Consider the following 20746-nt stretch of genomic DNA (forward strand, 5'->3'; position numbering starts at 1 on the left):
TTCCTCTCATCAAAATTAGAGTATATGTACTGCAAATACCTGAAAGTTTGTATTACTTTTAAATTCTTCTTTTGGTAGCAAATAGAAAAGTTACACGAAATCCAATAAATTGCCAAAGTCAACAGTGAGATATTTGTCGAAGAAAATGAAACATAAAACTAAACTTGTTTTTAAAAAAGTTAAAAACCTCTGTATGTCAACGTAAGCAGATGTTGGTGTAGAATTTACAAGGATGAGAAGGCTGTAAAAATCTCCCTTGAGCCACTCACAGTTCATTTCAAGGCCAAGAACGCCCCCAAAATCTGTTTCTAATTTTACAGAAATCTTTTGAAATTTGGCACGGTATTGGAAAGTCCGTGGAAAGAAAAAACCTTGTCCCAGCTTCGGCTTCCAACTCTGAAGACAGACTTGCTTCCTTTCAACGGTTTTCAGAGATCCAGTGACCTACACTCTGAAGTCAGAATTAGCTAACTTTCAAAAACATCTGGAAAAATGAAGGTTAGTATATGCAAACTCAGGTGTTGCTAGAGAATGAGAGCCGGCAGAATTGAATGTGATCAAAGTTTTACGTTGTTTAGAAGGTGAAGATTTGTACGTAAGTATGTACTTCCTGGAGTGGGTTGGGATTGGGAGATTGTTCTAAATATACTGTAGAAACATTTGTCCTTGTGAACTGGAAAGATTCCAGCAATTATAGCCAGACCAGTGGAAGACAATGAAAAGTTTTGTGGGGAAGGCGAAATAAGATTTAGTCATAAGCAAAATCTTGCCTTTTCTACTACTCAGCAGAAACTATGTGTATGTCTAATTTTTTAATTTTATGTAGATTTGGTTAAAAATCGCATTTGGAATTGCCACGTCTGCTGTGCTTGCTTTATTGGTGATGTGCATTGTCTTGCGTCCTTCAAGAGGTAAGAACTTTTCTCTAATTTGCTCCGTCAGCCTTGAAAAATGCACTAACACATGGTCACTTGTGACTGATCGTTCCCTTAGTGCTTATTTTCCAAAGTAAGTGTGTTATTTCTAAGACATCTTATAAGCTCACAGATATGTTCCTGTACAGCCAGAAATAATGAGGAATGTAAGTCCAGAGTAGAAAGAAATTTCCAGTATTATTTCAGCAATAGAAAAATCTAAGCAGTATTTTGTATCTTCCCCATCCCCCCAAAATATATGCTATGACAGGTCTTTAAAGTCAATATGTTAACGTTGTTTTTATCATGGCATTGCCTCATAGAAAGTAAAAATGCGTATGAATGGAAACCTTAAAGCAGAAGCCATGTTTTTTTTTTAAATCATGAGTCTTTACAAAAATTTAGGAAGTCTAAAATAGAAATGTTGAGAATAGCTGTATAGAAAAACTGAAGGTGTTCCAGATGCAATATCAATGAACAACTAAATTAGAATGCTGACTTATTAAGCAAGTACTATGTTTAGTGATAGGTCAATTATTTTTAAAATGGTTTAGGTTAACATTTGTCTCCTCTTGCTGAAAGTTGGAAGCTACTATGGACAAATAGTGGGCCAGTTTACATTTAAAATAAGACCTTGTCTATAAATTATTCAGCAATATTAAAGAAATAGGCTTCTGTGAAACTATTATGAAGAGAAGCTCAAGCCTAAAACAGGAAAAAATACAATAATAACCAGTCTCGTGACTTGCGGTCTAGGGAAAGGGAAAAGTTTGTAGCAAAGCTATTAAATAGTAGCTAAGGTGGGAAATACTTTTGGTTCAGAGTAAGTGTCAATTAAGGAAAATCAATGATAAACCTTTAGCTAAAAAATGTGTGAGTTCTAAATGCTCCATTGCCTCAAAAAATTTAAATACAGAAAATATTTTGAAAATTTTAAAATAGCGATGGGATTTTCACAGAATTACAACAGGAAGAGGTTAGTCAACTAGATGAAAGCAATATGCTGGTATCTTCAGTGTTAATTGTCAGTCCATTTCCCGCTCTCTGCTAGCACACAATTATCCTTAGGCTGTTGAGATGTGGTGTGTCATCCACATATTTCCCTCACACAGCAATAGTCAGGAGACAGATTAGGTCCCATTGACTTGTTGAATGTGAATCCATTCAAAATTAGCTCCTTACTTTAAAAGGAACTCCCCATTACTTGAAGTCGACACTTTCCTCCCTCAGAAATAAATAGTCTGAGAACAAAAGCGTATGGATTAAATTGTGAGCCTGCTTCCACATCCACGGGCAAGGATGGTTGCCCTTGCACTTTGGAATTTGAGCCATAATTTCTAATAAGAAATATTCTATAGTTATACATTTACAAATAACATGTAATTATTTACACACATAGATACTCGTGTAATCATCTATAAAACCAATTCTTACCTTCTCTCCAAGTTCAGCAGACATGCATGCACTATATGCACATAAATGTATGTTATAAAAGTACATATACTATGAAAATTTTATGTCATTTAAAACTGAACTTTTTGTTTCAATCAATGGGATAGTTCTCAGAGCAAAATAATTGCCTGATAGAGTGAAGTGATCAAATTAAGCTTTAGGAGAAATTTTATTGCTCATTCAGAAACAAAAAAAATTATTAAAGAGCTGACATATTTTTTCGTCTATAATATCATTCTTTTTATACTCTAAATTGGCCAAAGAACTTCTCAGAATGTCACTTAAGTGACTTGAATAGGGGACTTTCCACTCACCTACTTTCTTGAGGATGACCAGGGTTGAAGCCCTCCTCCCCAACAGTCAGTGGTCTAGGCAGTCTTGATGCTAAGTGGGTCCTCTGACTCCCCTCCTTCTCCCCATATCACTCCCTCAATCTCGTTAGTCTAGAGCTCCAGGTCCAGTTCTCACTTTCACAACTGCCCAGTGCCTGGTGAGCATAGGATCTAAGGTGGCAAGGCAGGGGAATGGAAGGGGGAAGGAGGAGGGGGAAACAGAGAATTTGAAGCCAAGGAAGCTTCTGCTTGTCCTTCTCCAGCTTCCTCAGAAATTCTATTACCTCACATTTTCCTTAGATGCTCTTGTATTCTTCGCCCAGGATTATGTGCTAGCATAAGAATAGTCTTCTTTTAAGAAATGTAAAGACACACTTCAGAAACATTCATTTGTTTATGTGTTAAGGAATTAAGTCCCACTGACTACCTGTCCTCGTGCCAGTTGTTGGGGAAACAAAGGTGCAGCCTTCTAGATTTCCCTCCGAACGTCAGAGTGAGAATCCAGACGAGAGGCGTGGTCTTCGCCACAAGTAGGAGAGCACAATTTCCCTCCCGGGTCTAAGTGAAAGAAGGAAAAAGAGGGGCTTTTCCACGGAAAGGGAGGGTCTCAGGAACACCAGCCTCAGGATCCAAAGAGCCACGAAGAATCGGGTCAGAACTTTAAGAATAGAAGAATGTAGTGGTGAAATGAGAAAGATCCATTTAGGTTTGCTTACACAGTAATAAAAATAAGGGGCAACTCTTTTGAAACTTTCAAATTTTCCCACTTTAATTTTTACCCGATGAAAAACACATATGGGTTTCTACCCTTTCACCCCAGGCTGTGCTGCTTGGCCTCAGTCTACTCCCCTTCGACTGATTCCTTTCCTCCTCTTCTGCCCCTGTTCACGTTCTCTCCTCTTCCCAAACACCTTGCCCCTCCCTGTGTGAAGACGCAACCAGGTGGAGAGTGGGCACTGAGCTCCACACCTTCCCCTGGGTTTTGTCAACCCCAAAGAGAAACACACAGGCCTCGTTTCAGGAGATTTACAGAGGTGACAGTGACAAAAAACAAACAAACAGGAAACTAAAATTGGAAAGCGATAGAGGTTACAGAATTTCCAAAGTAGATTCTATAAGATCTTGCTTCGTGATTTACAGTTTCTGAATTCTTGGACCTGCCTTTGTGAAATTAATTTGTGAGAGAATATGTAGGAGCTATCTGCTCTCTCCTTGAGTTTATATTCAGTGTAGAGTTTCTCACATGGTGATAAGCAAACAATAAATGTCAGCTATTATTTTTCTATAATTTCTAATATGCAGTAGCTACTTAGTAAGTGATAGCTAGAATTTTATTGTGTTCTTCATCCTCATGTGCTTATACACACAAAGATGGCAACTAGGTCCTTCTGTCCGATATATTTCAATTTCAACAATGTCGTTAATTCTGAGGGGTGGGGTCTTTATTCTTGGGTATCACCCCTCTTCCTATTTCCCTCCTCCTCGGATCAAAAAAAGCAAATTGATTTTTCAGAAAATTTTATGTGCAAGGTACTCATATGAGACATAGGCAGGTCTGAGGCGAAAACAAAAGAGAACAAAGGAAGAAATAAAGGGAACTGGGGAATCAAGGTGAGTGAAAGAGAAAAGAGGGGTCCCGGTGCAGCGGGGAGCAATGAGACAGCCTCCTAGGCACGGCCTCCAGGACCGCTCAGTGAACGGAGAACCGCTTCATCCGCCTCAGGCCTGCCTGGTGTCCGGCCTAACTTTGACCACTTTTCCTCTTACTGTTGCTGTTTGGAGCCTGCTGTGTTTTCACAAGACCTTGTATTAGTTGCCAACTTTTAAACATCAGGAGATTTCATTTAAAAATTTAGATTTCTGCCGTCTCTTTAAACATTACACTGGCAGCCTTGGGCCTATGGTAACAGCTGGGAAGCAGGAGTCTTTACACGGAAAACAGACCCCTCAACTTTCCATTTCATTACGTCCATATTCATTTCAACATCTGCCTGGCGTCTATGAGCATTGGACTTTTAACTCTCGGACTGAAAAAAGTACACGGTGCCTGCTGGGGTTAAACATAACTACCCACTGAATATGAAGAAAACTGAGATGAGTGTCTCACAGTCATCCACGATCCATGATGTCAGTCCCTCGTGGCTCCTGGACACTTTGCTTGTTCGTCCAACAACTATGTACTAAGTACCTGGCAAATATCAGCCACTGGTCTAGGGCATGAAGGACAAAGTCTCTACTCTTAAGAAAGAACAGTTTGATGATAAACAAGTAACAAAAAATGAATAGAATGTTTCAAATTCTTAGAAGTGCTATCAAGAACAACCGAAAGGAGGGTTTGTGTTAGATACCTAACAGCTACCATTGTGAAGCACCACAGGCTGGAGCCCTTAAGCAACAGAAACTCACGTCTCAGAGATCTGGAGGCTAGAAGTCCAAGATCAAGGTATAGACAGGCTTGGGGTCACCAAAATCTCTCTTTCTTACCTTGTAGATGGCTGCCTTCTCTCTGTGTCCTCACAGGGCTTCTTCCTTCATGCAGGTGCACTCCTGGAGTCTCTTCCTCTTTTTGTAAAAACACCAGTTGTATTGGATTAGGGCTCCAGCATCAGGGTAGTGTGAACTTGATTACCTCCTTAAAGCTCTATTTCCAAATACTTTCCCAGTGGGGGTTACAGCTTCAATCTATGAGTTTTGTGGGGATACAGTTCAGTTCATAACACGGGCGTTTAATGAAGGCTTCTCAGAGATCATATTTGAGCTGAGACCTTAATGACAAGGAGGACACGTGCTGTGGGGAAAATTCTCACTACAGAGGGAAGAGAAGGCTCGAAGTCCTAGCAGCCAGAAAGTGTTTGGGAAGTCCAAGGAACGAAAGGGGACTGATAGCTCTTAGGCCAAAGTTATGTAAACAAATTAACACAGGATAATATGCATATGCATATATATTTATGATTATAGACATATACAGGGTGGGGTAAATGTAGGTTTACAGTTTTCATACGCAAAATAATATAACAATTAATAAATAATAATACACTAAACTCTGTTTAGTGTACTCACAACTATAAACCTACTTTTGCCCCAACCTCTATATAAATTATAGTGATTACTTACTTAGCTAAGTAATGCTTCATATGATTTATTTCAAGAGGTGTATGAACTCACAAACAATTTAGATAGAAAACAATATTTTGTAAGAAGAAATATCATTTAGAATGTCTGTATTTTAGGCAGAAATCCATTGTTATTAGTATTATTGTTACTATTACTACTACTCTAACCTCAACAAACGTTTTTTATAAAATAAAATATATGTGACATGACATCATCTTCAAAGGAGAAGTGAATTTTTTTTAAGGCTTGAAATTTTTCAAGTGTCAACATTTAGAACTGTGAAACAGACTCCCTCAAACATTCTCAGAGTTTTAAGCTTATTTATTCACTGTTCTTTTGGAGGAAATAAGGGAAGTCTAAAGGGTATACAAAGTTCACGAACATAAAAGAGCTTTTGAGTGGCAGTTAAATAAATCAGATTATATTTCTCTAATTTGCACTTGGATTTTAAAATCACAGAAGATAAATGTTGGCAAACACTCTTTGAGTTTTGCCAAATTCTAAATAATTTAGGAAATCACCCAAACCTTTGCATGATTTCCGTAATGCAGAGGAGTTTACCTGTCTTTGTTTTCCAAAGCAAGTTGTGTTACAACTTACAGAAGAATATCTAGTCATAGACACACCTTAAGAAAAACACGTCCTAGAGCTCAAATCATGTGGAATCAGAGCTAGAAGCTCTTAAGAAACAAAGGCAGTCATACAAAGCTTTAAAACATAGCGATAACTAACACAGTAGGCTCAAATTGAAATAATTTTTTTCATATGATAATCAAATACTAATTAGCCTATTTAAAATATATTGCCCATTTTAAGTAGAGCAAAGAACTTATTGTTCATTTTAGTAGCCTGATGAACTAACAAAAATTATGTAGCATAAATAGAGTAACATAATTTTTAATCTTTATTTCCATTAATATAACTAGAATAGGATTTCTTAGTGTCTAAATTAAATTTTTCATGCAAATTATGATTTTATACTTTGTAGAAAAACAGATGTGATAAGACTCTTTAAAAGAGCAGAATAGAAAGACTATATGTCAAAAATCAGATAACTTACATGAAACAAATTTCCAAATATATACAAACTGCCATGATTTACTAAAGAATAAATAGAAAACCTGCATAGAACTATAACAATTATAGAGATCTATTTAGTATTTAAAAACTTTGCCCCCTGCCCAAGAGAGAAAATAACATCAGGCTCAGATGGTTTGATTCAAGGAAAAATTGTTAATGATCACTTACAAACTCTTCCAAAAGATAGATATAGGGAGAATATTTCTCAACTCATTCTATAAGGCCAGTATTACTGTCATACCAAAAGAATACAAAGATGTCACAAGAAAATAATTTATAGACCAATACTAGTTACAGACCAATATCTCCTATGAATAGAGATGAAAAAATTCTCAACAAAAGGCTAACAAACCAAATCCAGCAATATATATAAAGAATTATACACCAAAACCAAGTGGGATTTATCCAAAGCATACAAAATTGGCTTAACATCCAAAAATCAATTACTATAATAAATCATAGTAAAAAGTCCAAACACCACATGGTTATCTAAATAGGCATAGGAAAAAATTTAACAAAATCCAGCCCTCTTTCATTATTAAAAAACTCATCAGACTAGAAATAGGACAAATTTCCTCTATTTGATAAAAGGTTTCTACAAAAAATCCACCGCTAACATCATACTGGTGAAAGATTCTGTGTTATCTCCTAAGGTCAAGATCAAGACAGCTTACCTGTTTTCACTACTTCTGTTTAAAATTTCATTGGTGGTGTTAACCAGAACAATTAGGTAAGAAAAGAAATAAAAAGTATTCGGATTGGAAAGGAAGAAGTACAACTACCTTTATTTGTAGATGACATGATCTTATTTATAGAAAATCATAAGGAATTTACTAAAAACTATTAGAACTAATAGACAAGCTCAGAAAAGTTGCAGGATATAAGATCAATATATAGAGGTCAGTCATATTTCTACATATTAGCAATAATCACTATAAAAGGCCTAAATAAATGGAGAGAAATTCTATGTTTATAGATCAAAATTTAATATTTTTAAGATGGCAATACTCTCCATATATATCTATAGATTAAATTAATCCATATCAAAATCCTAGATGACTTTTTTGTTGAAATTGACAAGTTGGTCCTTGAATTCATATGGAAATGCAAGGGACACAGAATAGATATCCTGGGAAGAAAAACGTTTGAGAAATCACACTTATTTGAAAACTTACTACAATGTTCACACACAAAAGCTGTGCAGTACTGACAAAAGGACAGATATATAGATTAATGAAATAGAATTAGAGCCTTACATTTATGGCTGACTTTCAGGAGGGTGCCATAACAACTTAATGGGGAAGGTCTCTTCAACAAATGGCACTGGGACAACAAGACATTCACATGCAAAAAAGTGTTGTTGGACTCCCTTTTTCACACCATGCATAAAAATTAACTCGAAAATGGACCAAAAACTTAATTTAAGAGCTCGAACTGTAAAACTCTTAGAACAAAACATAGGAATAAATCATGTCTTTGGCATAGGCAGTGGTTTCTTATATATGACCAAAAGTACAAACAAGAAAAGTAAAAGAAAATAAACTGGACTTCATCAAATATTTATTTATTTATTTACTTATTTATTTGACAGAAGAAAGAGGAAAGAAACGTCAGTGTGTGGTTACCTCTTGTGCATCCCCTATTGGGGACCTGGCCCACAACCCAGGCATGTGCCCTGACTGAGATCAAATCCGTGACCCTTTGGTTCACAGGTCCATGCTAGATCCACTTAGCCACACCAGGCAGGGCTGGACTTCATTGAAATTTAACACTTTTAGTTTGCAAAGGATTTCATCAAGAAAGTTAAACCCTCAAAATGAGAATATATGCATCCAGAATATATAAAGAACTCTTTTTTAAAAAATGTATTGTCATTCAGTTATAGTTGTCTCTCCTTTTCCCCCTTACTCACCCCAACCCCATTGCCCCATAGTCAATCAACCCCATGGTCTGTATCTGTGAGTCTTCTCTTTGTGTTCCTTTGCTAGCCCCTTCTCTTACAAATAAATATTAAAAAGGAAAAACAGAAATGAACAAAAGATAGGCATTTCCCTGAAGCAGATACACAAATGTCCAATAAGCACTAAAAGATGTTCAACATCATGTGTCATTAGGAAAATGTAAATCAAAACCACAGTAAAATACTAGGTGAAGCATTAGGCACCCATTACAGCCTGCCTAGTGAGAAGCGGGTAGGCATTACGGGTGCACTAGAAATAGAGAAAGAGAACTGCAGACAGAATATAGAGACTCTGGAGATAGAGTTGTTAGGCCTGGGTGTTGGACAAAAGGCAGAAAAGAAAGAGGGAGATCAAGGGTCACTCCTAGGTATTTGATTTGAGGAGCCATATGCACGATAGTACTATTGACTTGGAAAAATCTGGATGGGTGGCATGGAACTGTTTTCTTCTTTGCTTTATATAAAATGAGTTTGAAGTGCTTATAAGATATGCAAGTGAAAGTAATACAGAAGATGTTCAATATTCAGGTCTGGAATTCAGAGAAGAAATGCAGTGGGGGTCATGTGAAGCAGTGGAGGGGGGTTGGCCTAGCGATATGTAATGGAAAACCCCGGGAGCATGAAATGTCTGAGGAAAGTGGCTCCTTCTCAGGCCCCAAGTAACACCCATATGAGCCACACCAAAATTAAATTCAGAGACTAGAGGAAAGTGAGCTGGCCAAAGAGACTCAGTGAGCCTACATTTCGAGGACTAAATTATTCTACCCCTCACCTTCTGCATTGCTTGGCCCTTGACCTTGTTTTTGTTTGGCTTGTGTTGTTGTTGTTACTGTTGTTTTATTACACATGATTTTTCACTTTAAGTCATAGAATAATGATAAGTGTCCACCTCTAAAATTGGATGGAGCTGGATTTAAACCCAGGCTCTGTTGTATATTAGACAAGTTACTTTGCCCGTCTGATTTCTATGCCCTAACCTGTAAAATGGAGTTAAAACAGTATGTGTCTCAGAGAGCTGTGGTGAGGATTTAATGAGGCCATGAATGCTTGGTAAAAACTTACACTTATAAAAACTTACTATTGGTACTTAGTATTGGTCTACTTCAAATTCATTTTTTCCAAGTTGTCAGCTTTTGCCCATATATGATATTAGTTTTTAAGTAGAAGATTCTACATGTGAGTATTTTCTACATTTGCCCCTGTGGTGCTCACTCCAGAAACAAACATGATCTACGTGGTAGCTGGAGATGATGGCCCCTCATAGACAACATCTCTGCAGAGGCAGCAGAAAGACGTGTGGTCGCCTGGGAACCCACGTCACTTTCCCTGATGTAGCCCCCTAAGAATCAGTTCTGAAGCAAATACAAAAGGGAGAACAAAGGGACTTGTCACATTTGTGTGCCCACTTTAATAAGCCATATTTTCTTACGTAGTTTGTGGTACATATTAGAGCTAACATCGGATGTCTCCACTCTGACACTTATTCCTCATTTTTCAGGATTAGAAAATTAAATGGCAGAAATAGAAACAGAATCTTAATGAAGAATAAGCACAAAGTTTTAAGAAAGAATTAGAATAGTGAATCATTACTTGTGAATCGTTTCTGTGACTTGTAATTTCTTGGATTCATAATTGAAATAATTTCAGCCTTGCTTTAATAAGTTGAAATGCAAATAATTAAAGAATACTTAATTAGAGTGTTTAAGTGGTGTGTGACGAACTGTGCTAAAGATGGGCAAAATTGATTACAAGGACACTGTTGGTTATTAAGTGTTAATCAAATAAGCATCAGTTACATACAGAAGAAACATATGTTTTCAGAATTTATTTCTACTTCTCATCAAATATTTAGTTTAAAAATTATACATATCAAAGTTAGACTTGAAAGCAATCGAAAGATTATATTTCAGTATTAAAACATTATTTGGAAAGGGGCATGAAAATCCATTTATTCATTCAATAATTATTAGTGGAATCTTTTTCAGGTGATTGGAACTTGTTTAGTGTATCCGATGCTATGGAGGTACATGCTGACTCATCCACACACTTATCCACATGTTCCAGGCACTAGAAAACAGACTCTTAGTGCTTTCCCTGCAGTCTTGCTTAAATCTAATCTGGGGAAGATTCATTCTCTTTGCTCTGTCTTCATCATTCATGGATCAGCAGGGGGAATGCACTTAAAAAATACAATTGGGTATAACCTCACAAGACAGTGAGCAAGAGGATTGAATGGGCTATAAGCATTACAGAGGACCATCAACATTCCTTGAAGGCCACGATCAGCACTTAGTTATGGGGAATTTATGCCCCTAAGGTATGGAATGCTAGGCAGGCTATGCTTACCCACCTACCAGAAATTTATAGGCAAAACGAGATTCCAATGACAGGCACAGGAATACAACGATGTACAACTCACTGAGTACATTAAGTGAAATCACTAAATTTGGATTCTTTGCAGGAGAATCTCCTGGGAGGATTGGTAAAAATGAAAACTGCCAGGGCCCCATCCCCAGAGATTCTGAATCATTAGGTTTGAGGTATGGACTAAGCATCTGTTTTTCAAACTAGCATTCCAAATGACATCCAAGACTAAATTTTGTTACATTTTTAAATAAGGGCATATGTAGGCAGAAGAAGGTATACATGAAATTTACAACATGGATATGAGGGTAAAGAGTCAGCGCAGGTATATATTTGGGGGGAAATTAGTGAAAACAACTTAACATAAAATCTGTCAAGTTGATTTAATTTTTCATTCAACAAATATTCATATTGCTCCCACTATACAAGGTCTATCTGGGGAAAAAAAACAAGGATGGCTTGTGCAATATTAATGTAACCTGGCAGCCAAGGAGAGGGGACTGGAATGTGCGTATATGAACAATGACTACTTCACTGTATTAGTCCCTAGGGATGGTAGATGCCAACGAGTGAGCATGTGTTCTATGTGGCTGTTGCATTCAAAATGACTGAGGGAGGAGAGCGACAAATAGGCACCAAATTTTGCAGTATGCTTGAACATTCAGAAGGCCGCAGCTCTGGGCAACTGGGGATTGGCTACTTCAAGATGACAATGTGCCTGCTCATGCATCACATCTCGTGCTCATGCACATCTCACATCTCATCACATCTCAATTTTTTGGCAAAACATCAAATCACCCAGATGACTCCACCCCCTACAGCCTAGATATAGTGCCCTGTGACTTCTGGTTTTCCCCAGACTAAAATCACCTTTGAAAGGAAAAAGAGTTCAGACTGTTAATGAGATTCAGAAAAATACAGCGGGATAGCAGATGGTGATTGGGAGAATTGAGTGAGGTCCCAAGGTGCCTACTTTGAAGGGGAGTGAGGTATCATTGTCCTATGCACAATGTTTCTTGTATCTTCTTTAATAAAGGTATGTGTCATAGTGCACGGCTGGATACTTTCTGGACACTCCTAGACATATGCTAGTGAGACAATGAAACAGAGACTCTGTTCTTATGGATAAAGCCCTATGGCTTATACAATTCACATAAATATAGAAACAAAAGTGTTTATTTTCAGTAAGTTGAGCTCAAGTGCTGAGATAGCGAGGAGCCAATAGCATTTTCACAGAGCCCAATGGAAGGTCATTTCTACTGATGGTAGGGGTCAGCGTTGATGGCGTAGGGAAACATTATTATGTTCATAATCTTTCTAAACATACAAAGAACCGGAGTTTTGATCAGAAGTTCTAAGTAAATTTTATGTTTTGTAATTCTGAATTTGTGAACTGATGCAACATCTCAGAGCAGACACATTACTTCATTGCATTTATGAACATGTGGACATTTTCAGCAGAAAGAGAAAAAATGACTAACTTAAATTCTTCCCATTTGGTTTGGTATCATTCTGAGCCCAGCCTGGCCCCAGCATAATCACACCTTCTGAGCCTCACCTGACCACATGTGGGATTAGGAGCACCCGCCTACCCCAAGTCTGTGCAGGAACCCTATTTCTGCATAAATATAGCTGGCACTCTGGATATATTTTCTGTATGTCTACTCTTTACTTCTTGGATGCTGGTGGGCTCATTATCATCATGGTAATTAGTAACATAATTAATACATGATTAAAATTGTTATACAGATAATCTGAGTCATGACATAAAATATGCTAAATTCTCTATATAGATTATTGGCATTTATAGCTACTGTGAACATTGAAAATAAATGACTAACTAGGAAGTAATATGAAGTATACTCTCTTGTAACTTTCCTGGATAATCTAAATTAGATCTTATAAAAGAATAAATAACTAAACCTTGAAATGTTTTTGAAAAATCTGATAAGGGCCAACATAATTATTAATGGTATGAAAATGAAAATGAACTGGGGGGGAGGGCTGGGAATATAAGACAGAAAACTGTACTTGAACAAGAATTAAATTAAAAAATGATTTTAAACTACTGTTTTTATAAATTTATTTCTCCATATATGTAATATAAGTGCTAACTATATTTGTGATTGTAACTGTGATATTTCAGTTATAAAAGTATAGGATGACCAAAATGTTCCAAGTATAACTGCTAAGTTTTATAGTAGACTAAAAGTTAATATTAATTGTATATACTAATAGCCTAATCTGAGACTGCCTTTTTCCCAGACTATGATTTCAGTAGATATTACAAAATAAAAACTAAAATGTCTCATTGGTCAAATTAGCTTGGGAAATACTGGTCAGAAATGTCCATTTGAAGAATACTAATAAGCTATAGTAACGCCAAAAGTTGACAGGTATTGACTGTTTATCATGTGTCAAGCATAGAGCCAAAAATTGTATTTGAATTAACACACTTAATTTAACTTTCTACTAAAAATGAAGATTAATTTTAGCTAAGAACTTGTCAATTAAGCATAATTGCAAGTATGTACAATTATATGTAAGTATACTTAAATTAGAAATCTATTATGTGTCATTAGCCATAATCAGAGCATTCTTTATGCTAGACAAGACATCTCTACAGTTATATTTATTTATTGAATTATTATTTTTAGAAGTTTAAAAAATTTTATTGATTGATTTTAGAGAGAGAGAGGAAGGGGAGAGAGAAAGATTTGTTGTTCCACTTATTTATTCATTTATTGTTTGCTTCTTGTATGTGTCCTGACTGGAGATTGAACTCACAACCTTGGCTTATGGGGGCAACACTCTAACCAACTGAGCCACCTGGTTAGGGCCATCAAACAGGTTTTATTGGTGTGCTTTTAATAAAATAATTATATAGGGTTTTTTGGTATACACACTAAAGAGATTCATAAATTTTATATCTCTATGTTCTAGATTATAGAGACATAAATTACATTTACTTCAAAATAAAAATAATTTTCACTGCCAGTAATATTGCCAGAATTTCCCCTTGACTGCATTAGAAACAGATTGCAATTTGCTCTTAGGAGAGCTGAATAAAATTGAATTAAAATGCTTAGCAGTTATTACTATGCTGTTGCAGTAAAACGGTCTTTTATTCATTGAGAATAGAAAATCAGTGGTATGAATTTTGCACAAGGCTATTTCATTAAATAGAATAACTTTTATTATAAGTAATCATATGGCATGTACAGTCTTACTTAATATGTAAAAAGAATGTAGGAAAATGATCGTTTTAAAATATAGAATAAGCTAATATTATTAAGTATTTACTGTCTGGTAAAAAAGGGCTCGCCAGTCACTTGTGTTCTTATAGCTATCAGAGTAATTCTTAGTAAATTAAGAAAACAATGCGTGGCCCTAATCAATTGTGTGGAGCACACATACATCAGTGTTAATCAGGGAAAACAGAAGAAAATTCTATTATCCAGTTGGTCAGTTGGCTTTTATCACATGGCAGTGCATTTATATAACTACAAGGCTAATAGAGTATGTTGAGTCTCACACTTTTAAATCTAATGTGATAGAAGGTACTGTCCACATTTTCTAGTCCAGTCCTTTATATTACAGGCGAGAAAGCCATGATGCCAGAGAATGACTTACCAAAATCATACAGGAAATTAGCAGTGGAAGCATTCTGAAACGAAGAGGGCAGAGATCCCACCAGTCATCCATCCTTCCGTCCTTCATTTCATGCATCCATTTATTCAACAAATATTTATGAAATGCCTATTACATGCTAGTCACTAGGAATGTGATGATGACTAAAACTAGGCACAGATAGTCTCCAGCTTTATGGTGACTGTTTCAAGAATACAGAGGGAGGTGGAGAAATATTACTAAAATAGTCACTCAAATACATACATAGTCACAAAGACAAGGGCTCTTAAAAACAGTAACATGGCCTACAATAATGGAAAACAACTGAGCCAGACCTAAACCAGGGTGTCAGGAAGGGCTTCCCAGAGAAAGTGCCCTGACACTGAGTACTAAAAGCTAAATGAAAGTTATAAGAAGAGGAGAGAGGGTAGAAAGAAATGCCAAAGCTCTGGAGAAAGGAAGGAGCATTTGAGAAACAGAAAGCCCAGCACATTTGGGCTTTCTAGAAAATAATGGGAGAACAGGAAGATGAGGCTGAAGGGTGAGGCCATCCATACCAGGATATTTTTGGCCTGTACCCTAAGACTCATGGAAAGCTATGGAAGAGTTTAGCAGGAAGAGAAAACTCTCATCTTCAACAGTTTTATTTTTTAACATGAGCAAATACCAGATTTATAAAGTCTTTTCAAGATATAAGATATTTTTCTAAGTTTGGGTTCTGTGAGTGAGGCCTGGAGAAGGCATACAGAGGGAGGAACAGAGAAGGACAACATGGACATAAGGGAGATGGGAAGTTGGTCACTCCCCATTTGGCATATCTGACTGTTTCGGGGCTCTGAGAATAGTCATGTTTGACAAACACAGTTGTTTCGGAGGATTTAAACATTGGCGAATTTCGCTTATGGTTATAAACTACATTAGGTTAGCTTTTATATGGCAAAACTCTACTCTTGTAATGTCTGAGATTATTTGTGTAGATTATGTGGTTTTCTTTTCTCCTGGTCAAGTTTTTGTTTACAACAATCCAGAGTCAGGATGAGCAACTATTGCTATTAATTAATGCCTCTTTGGGGATGTCTGAAGGTCAAGATTCTGGCTGATCTCGTCTGACCAAACTGGGATGCTAAAATATATCATTGCTAAGTCAGTAGAAATTCAAAAGAAGCTATATGTGAGGAAATGCAATAAAGTGCATGAGAGGCTAGGTTTTTAGTCAAACTCACATGATCTTCAACCCCAGCTTTGCAAGGTTTAGAGTTGTTGGAATCTCATCTCACTTTCCATCTTAAAAACCCCTGACAACTGCTCACCGACTGAAGAATAAGGTTCCTGCTGCCCAGTGACATCCTCCCCCACACCCTTCATGCTCTTCAGCATTTTCCCACCAGTTTTTCCTTCAGGCAATCTGACCACCTGTCCAAGCTTCATTTACCCTGTCTATAAAAAAGGAGATAATACTTATAATAGCTATTAAGACAGGAATTAAACAAGTGTTTTGCAAACGGCAGATTTTTTTCCTTACATGTGAAAGAACAGACGAGAGAGAGGCTTAGAATTAATTTGAGTTATTAATCTTCTTTTTAGTAGTAATGTATTTCCTCTTCCTCCAAAGACCATAACTCTGAAGAAAATACAACGAGAGCACTCACACTGAAAGATTTCTTAAATGGCACATTTTCTTATAAAACATTTTTTCCAAGCTGGATTTCAGGTAGGTGAATTATTATTTTACTTTTGGGTTTTATTTTTTTAAATGTATGGTTTTGTTTTCGCTTTTAGTATCAATGCGTCTCTATGGTGACAGAAACCAAATCCTTTGAAATGAGGGGGAAAAAGAGCAATTATTTAAATAGGTCAAGTGGTCAGCAAAGAACCTTGGAAAGAACCAGTTAGACCAGATTCCCCAAATAATTAGGCCAATAGGAGTTTAGCAGAAAGTAAAAGTTGAGAATTGTTAGAAAAATCTAAGCATAAGGTATAGTTTTTCAGAATGGGAGGTAAGTATTGATGTGTATTTAGGAAAGGTTATGGGAATATTACCAAAAAAGAATTTCTTTGTTAATCTGGATTATCGCAGAAATGGACAAATCCCACCCTAAAAAGTCCTCTAAGAGCCCAAAAATTGACATTTACATACAGTTTTATAAAAGGGGATATTGTCAAATAAGTCTAATCAAACAAATAGTAAAGTCAACTAAATTATTTATGACATTATAGTTTGTCTACAGTGACACAAAACAAAATTAAGTATTTTCATTTTTCTCTTTAGGAAATAAAATGTACATAAGATAGGTTTTAAGTTAAGTCAAACACAGCCCAAATAAAATCCATTTTTATTGCAAGAGAAATTTACCACTTAAAACCAGTTTATCTTCTTTATATATGGATAAAATCTGATTTTATTCCTGAGTACCCTGAACTTGTTAAAATAAGGCTGCTGCTAATAAATAAGGCATATTTGTGGGAAATAGAAAAAAGTATTATTTTATCCCTTCCACCCTCAACTTATTTTAAATCCAACAAAGTAATATGTACTAGACAAAGAGGAAAAGCAAAGTAAGTCTGCGAAATAAGAGAGGTTTCTCTTTGCTATTTTCTATTTCCTATTAAAGGAAATTATTTCAAGTTTTGTTTTCCTTCTTGTTTAAAGGACAAGAATATCTTCATCAATCTACAGATAATAACATAGTGTTTTATAATATTGAAACAGGAGAATCATATACCATTTTGAGTAATACCACCATGGTATGTATCCAACATCACCTTCCTCCTCAAGAATCTTTGCCAGCTCTTCACTGACCAAGAAAAAGGCCAAACTCTTAGCAACGGATCTGAACCCAGCAACCTGCCTTCTCGGCTCCATTCCCACTGTAGCTCTCCTTTAATTATCTCTTTTAGTCCCGCTAGACTATGCCCTTCCCTCCTTTAAATCCCCTAACATCTTTCTTCCTCTGTGCAAATAACATGGTATGAGGAAAAGTTAAAAACTCAATCTTTGTCGTCAGGCAAACTGAGGTTCAAACCCCGGCTCTGTCACTGACTAATACGGAAACTCGGGTGAGATTCCACACTACACTAACCTCGCCACACCTCCACTTCTTCTGTAAAGGAGAAGTAATACTGCCTCTTTGCATTAACATAAGAATTAAATGAAGCAACGTTTAAAAGTGCTTAGGACAGCATCTGACGTGGAATAATAAATGCTACTCAGTCCTCCTGGACTCTCAATCCTCCTCCTTCCTCTCCCCTCAAGGGCCCATTCATCCTTTAAAGCCAAGCTCAGGTAACACCTTCCCGCTCTGTTGCGGGCAGTTACACTCAGTTGGATTCAATCACTTCTTCCTTAATGCTCTTGTGATGCTGTGTTTATATCTGTTTTACAGAACTAATGTGTAATATGTTATTTATTTACAAGTTTAACATTACATGCTTCTTGAAATCACAAAGTAGATCTTTATTTACTACATCCTTCTCCCATGGTACCTAACAAATTTCTTTGTATACAGTGAGCACTACATAAACATTTTAAAATTGCATTGAATATATATGTATGTAGGGTATATCAAAGATATGATATTCTCTTAGAACTACAAATTAACGTGATCTGTTATTTCTCTGCCTTCTAATCGTTTTTTAATAATTTCAGAAAAGTGTGAATGCTTCAAATTACGGCTTATCACCTGATCGGCAGTTTGCGTTTCTTGAGAGTGATTATTCAAAGGTATTGGCTATTTAATTTGGGTAATTTGAGTAACAGGGTATGTATAGAAGGAGATTTAATTTGGGGATTAAATCTCCTAATCCTCAACTTGGTTTATAATTGTAATAGGAGGCAGAAGCCTATTTTTATATCTAAATATTCAAGAAGTTAATGTGGGCTTGAGGTGAGCCCAAAAGCATAATTGAAACATATACAAATAGTTTAGCTTACTTGTCTGGTTATCATCCAGTCATAGATATTATATTCCTCTAGTGAAAAATACTTTGTTTGGGGGCACTGATATTGATCAGAAACAGGCGAATTATCCTTGTATTTCTAAAGCTATTTGACATCATAAATCATTAGCTAATTCCCACATTTTAACCTTATAAAAGTTTAGTGTTATTTAAAATTGAAAATCAAGATGTAACTTATTTAACTCAGTTGTTCAATCAAGATAATATGCAGTCAGTGATACATCAGGGTTAAGTCTCTGTCTTTGAAAGTCTAGTGTAGGAGAGCCACACCAAACTAGACCATTTACCCTTACCTAATTTTCCTTTTTTTCTATTTATACATCTTCAAAATGATCTTTATTTTTGAAAAAGGGAAAGAGGATTTACTATTGCTTTAAACATGTAATAATTACTTATAGATCAAGAACTTTTAGTTTTTTTAATATTTTACTTTTATTTTTTTAGAGAGAGGTAAAGGGAGGTAGAAAGAAGGGGAGAGAAACATCAATGTGTGGTTGCCTCTCACATGGCCCCCACTGGGAACCTGGCCTGCAACCCAGGCATGTGACCTGACTGGGAATCGAACCAGCGACCCTTTGCTTCACAGGCTGGCGCTCAAACCACTGAGCTACACCAGCCAGGGGAAGAACTTTTAGGTTTAACTGTCATTTTTCATACCCTACTTGGGATGCCAAACTCCTGTAATATTCAGAATGAAAAGTCAATCTTGCCACACTTCCTGTTGTTCAGTCCACGGACCAGTTTCCAAAGGACTACGTCTTGGTATCAGCAATCTCCAGAAAGATATGTTTCAACCCTCTGGAGCTTCTTTGCCAAGAATTTGAACTCCCTTTTAAGAAAAAGAAATCCAAAATAATACCTGCATTATTTACTAACCATGATATAAATATACTTGTGAGAAAAAAGCAGTTTTTATAAGGAGAAATTATAAACTATCTCATTTATTTTTCCATGTTTATTAACTTGGAAACCCATACTCAAAGAAAGGCAAGTATGTTGTAATAAAGCTACGTGTTGAATGAATTTTTTTTACCCAGTTTTAATGGGCATGATGATAACCAGTTACTCAGGTGCAGGATAATCCTTATGGGCCATGGAAATCATGGAGGTTTTACTTCAATCAAGGTAAAACATAAAAGGGAAAATTCTTAGGATAGAATGTGTCAAAGGGAAGCTTGTTATGTTAAGAGCTGTCTTCAAATATGGTTCTTATAGGGTGAGGGGTGAATCACTGGTGAGTTCTGGAACTTGGACAAACAGGACAAAAGTAAAATAGTTTAAATGAAGACTAATTAAGAATTGAAACATATCCCTCCTAATGCCATGTGGAAATAGTCCTTTCGTAATTTCAAACCTTGAATTAAATTATCTATATTATGCATTCTTGATATAAGCTTTTACAAATTAAAATTTTTCTTTGCCTCTCTTCTTCCCAACAGCTTTGGAGGTACTCTTACACAGCAACATACCACATCTATGACCTTAGGAATGGGTAAAACTTCACGTCTGTTTATGAATACTACTTAAGTGCAATGTATAGACTTTCTCATTTTAAACACTGACCTGAGGTTAAGACTAAGACTACATTATCTTCTTACTGATCATAGTTTCTTACGTCCTTCCAATATATGGGCAACCATAAATTAAGACATTCAAGAAAATATTTCTATGCAATATTCATCTCTTTTGTAAGTTAGTATTTTGCATTTTTATACACAATATAGTCTCCAGGTTTAAATACCAAATTACAAATATGCCTGTTATGGAAATAAACATATGCACGAAAGTACAAAACATGCAGGGGAATAATACGCTGTTTTCACCAGGGTAGCTCCTTCATGGGAAGGAAGCAGGAGGGAGGGAGATGCAGCATTAGTTGTATCTGAACATACACAGTGTTAGTTGATTTTACTTAATCGTTCTTAAAGTTAATATCTCAAATT

General features: G+C 36.2%; 1 protein-coding gene across 1 annotated transcript in view; it reads left to right on the forward strand.

Annotated features, from left to right (window-relative positions):
• The first annotated feature begins 370 nt into the window (after nt 1-370).
• Nucleotides 371-20746, forward strand: part of FAP (fibroblast activation protein alpha) — a 73026-nt gene continuing 52650 nt past the window's right edge. Inside the window, exons 1-6 of the mRNA XM_037044582.1 lie at nt 371-498; nt 827-911; nt 16459-16557; nt 17497-17591; nt 18493-18567; nt 20243-20295. Of these exons, the coding sequence (XP_036900477.1) occupies nt 493-498; nt 827-911; nt 16459-16557; nt 17497-17591; nt 18493-18567; nt 20243-20295 (413 nt within the window). The 5' untranslated portion in view covers nt 371-492. The remainder of the gene's footprint in view (nt 499-826; nt 912-16458; nt 16558-17496; nt 17592-18492; nt 18568-20242; nt 20296-20746) is intronic.

Source organism: Sturnira hondurensis, unplaced genomic scaffold (assembly GCF_014824575.4).
Source record: "Sturnira hondurensis isolate 20B ecotype Veracruz unplaced genomic scaffold, ASM1482457v3 Scaffold0004136, whole genome shotgun sequence".
In the NCBI taxonomy this organism is placed as follows: Eukaryota; Metazoa; Chordata; class Mammalia; order Chiroptera; family Phyllostomidae; genus Sturnira; species Sturnira hondurensis.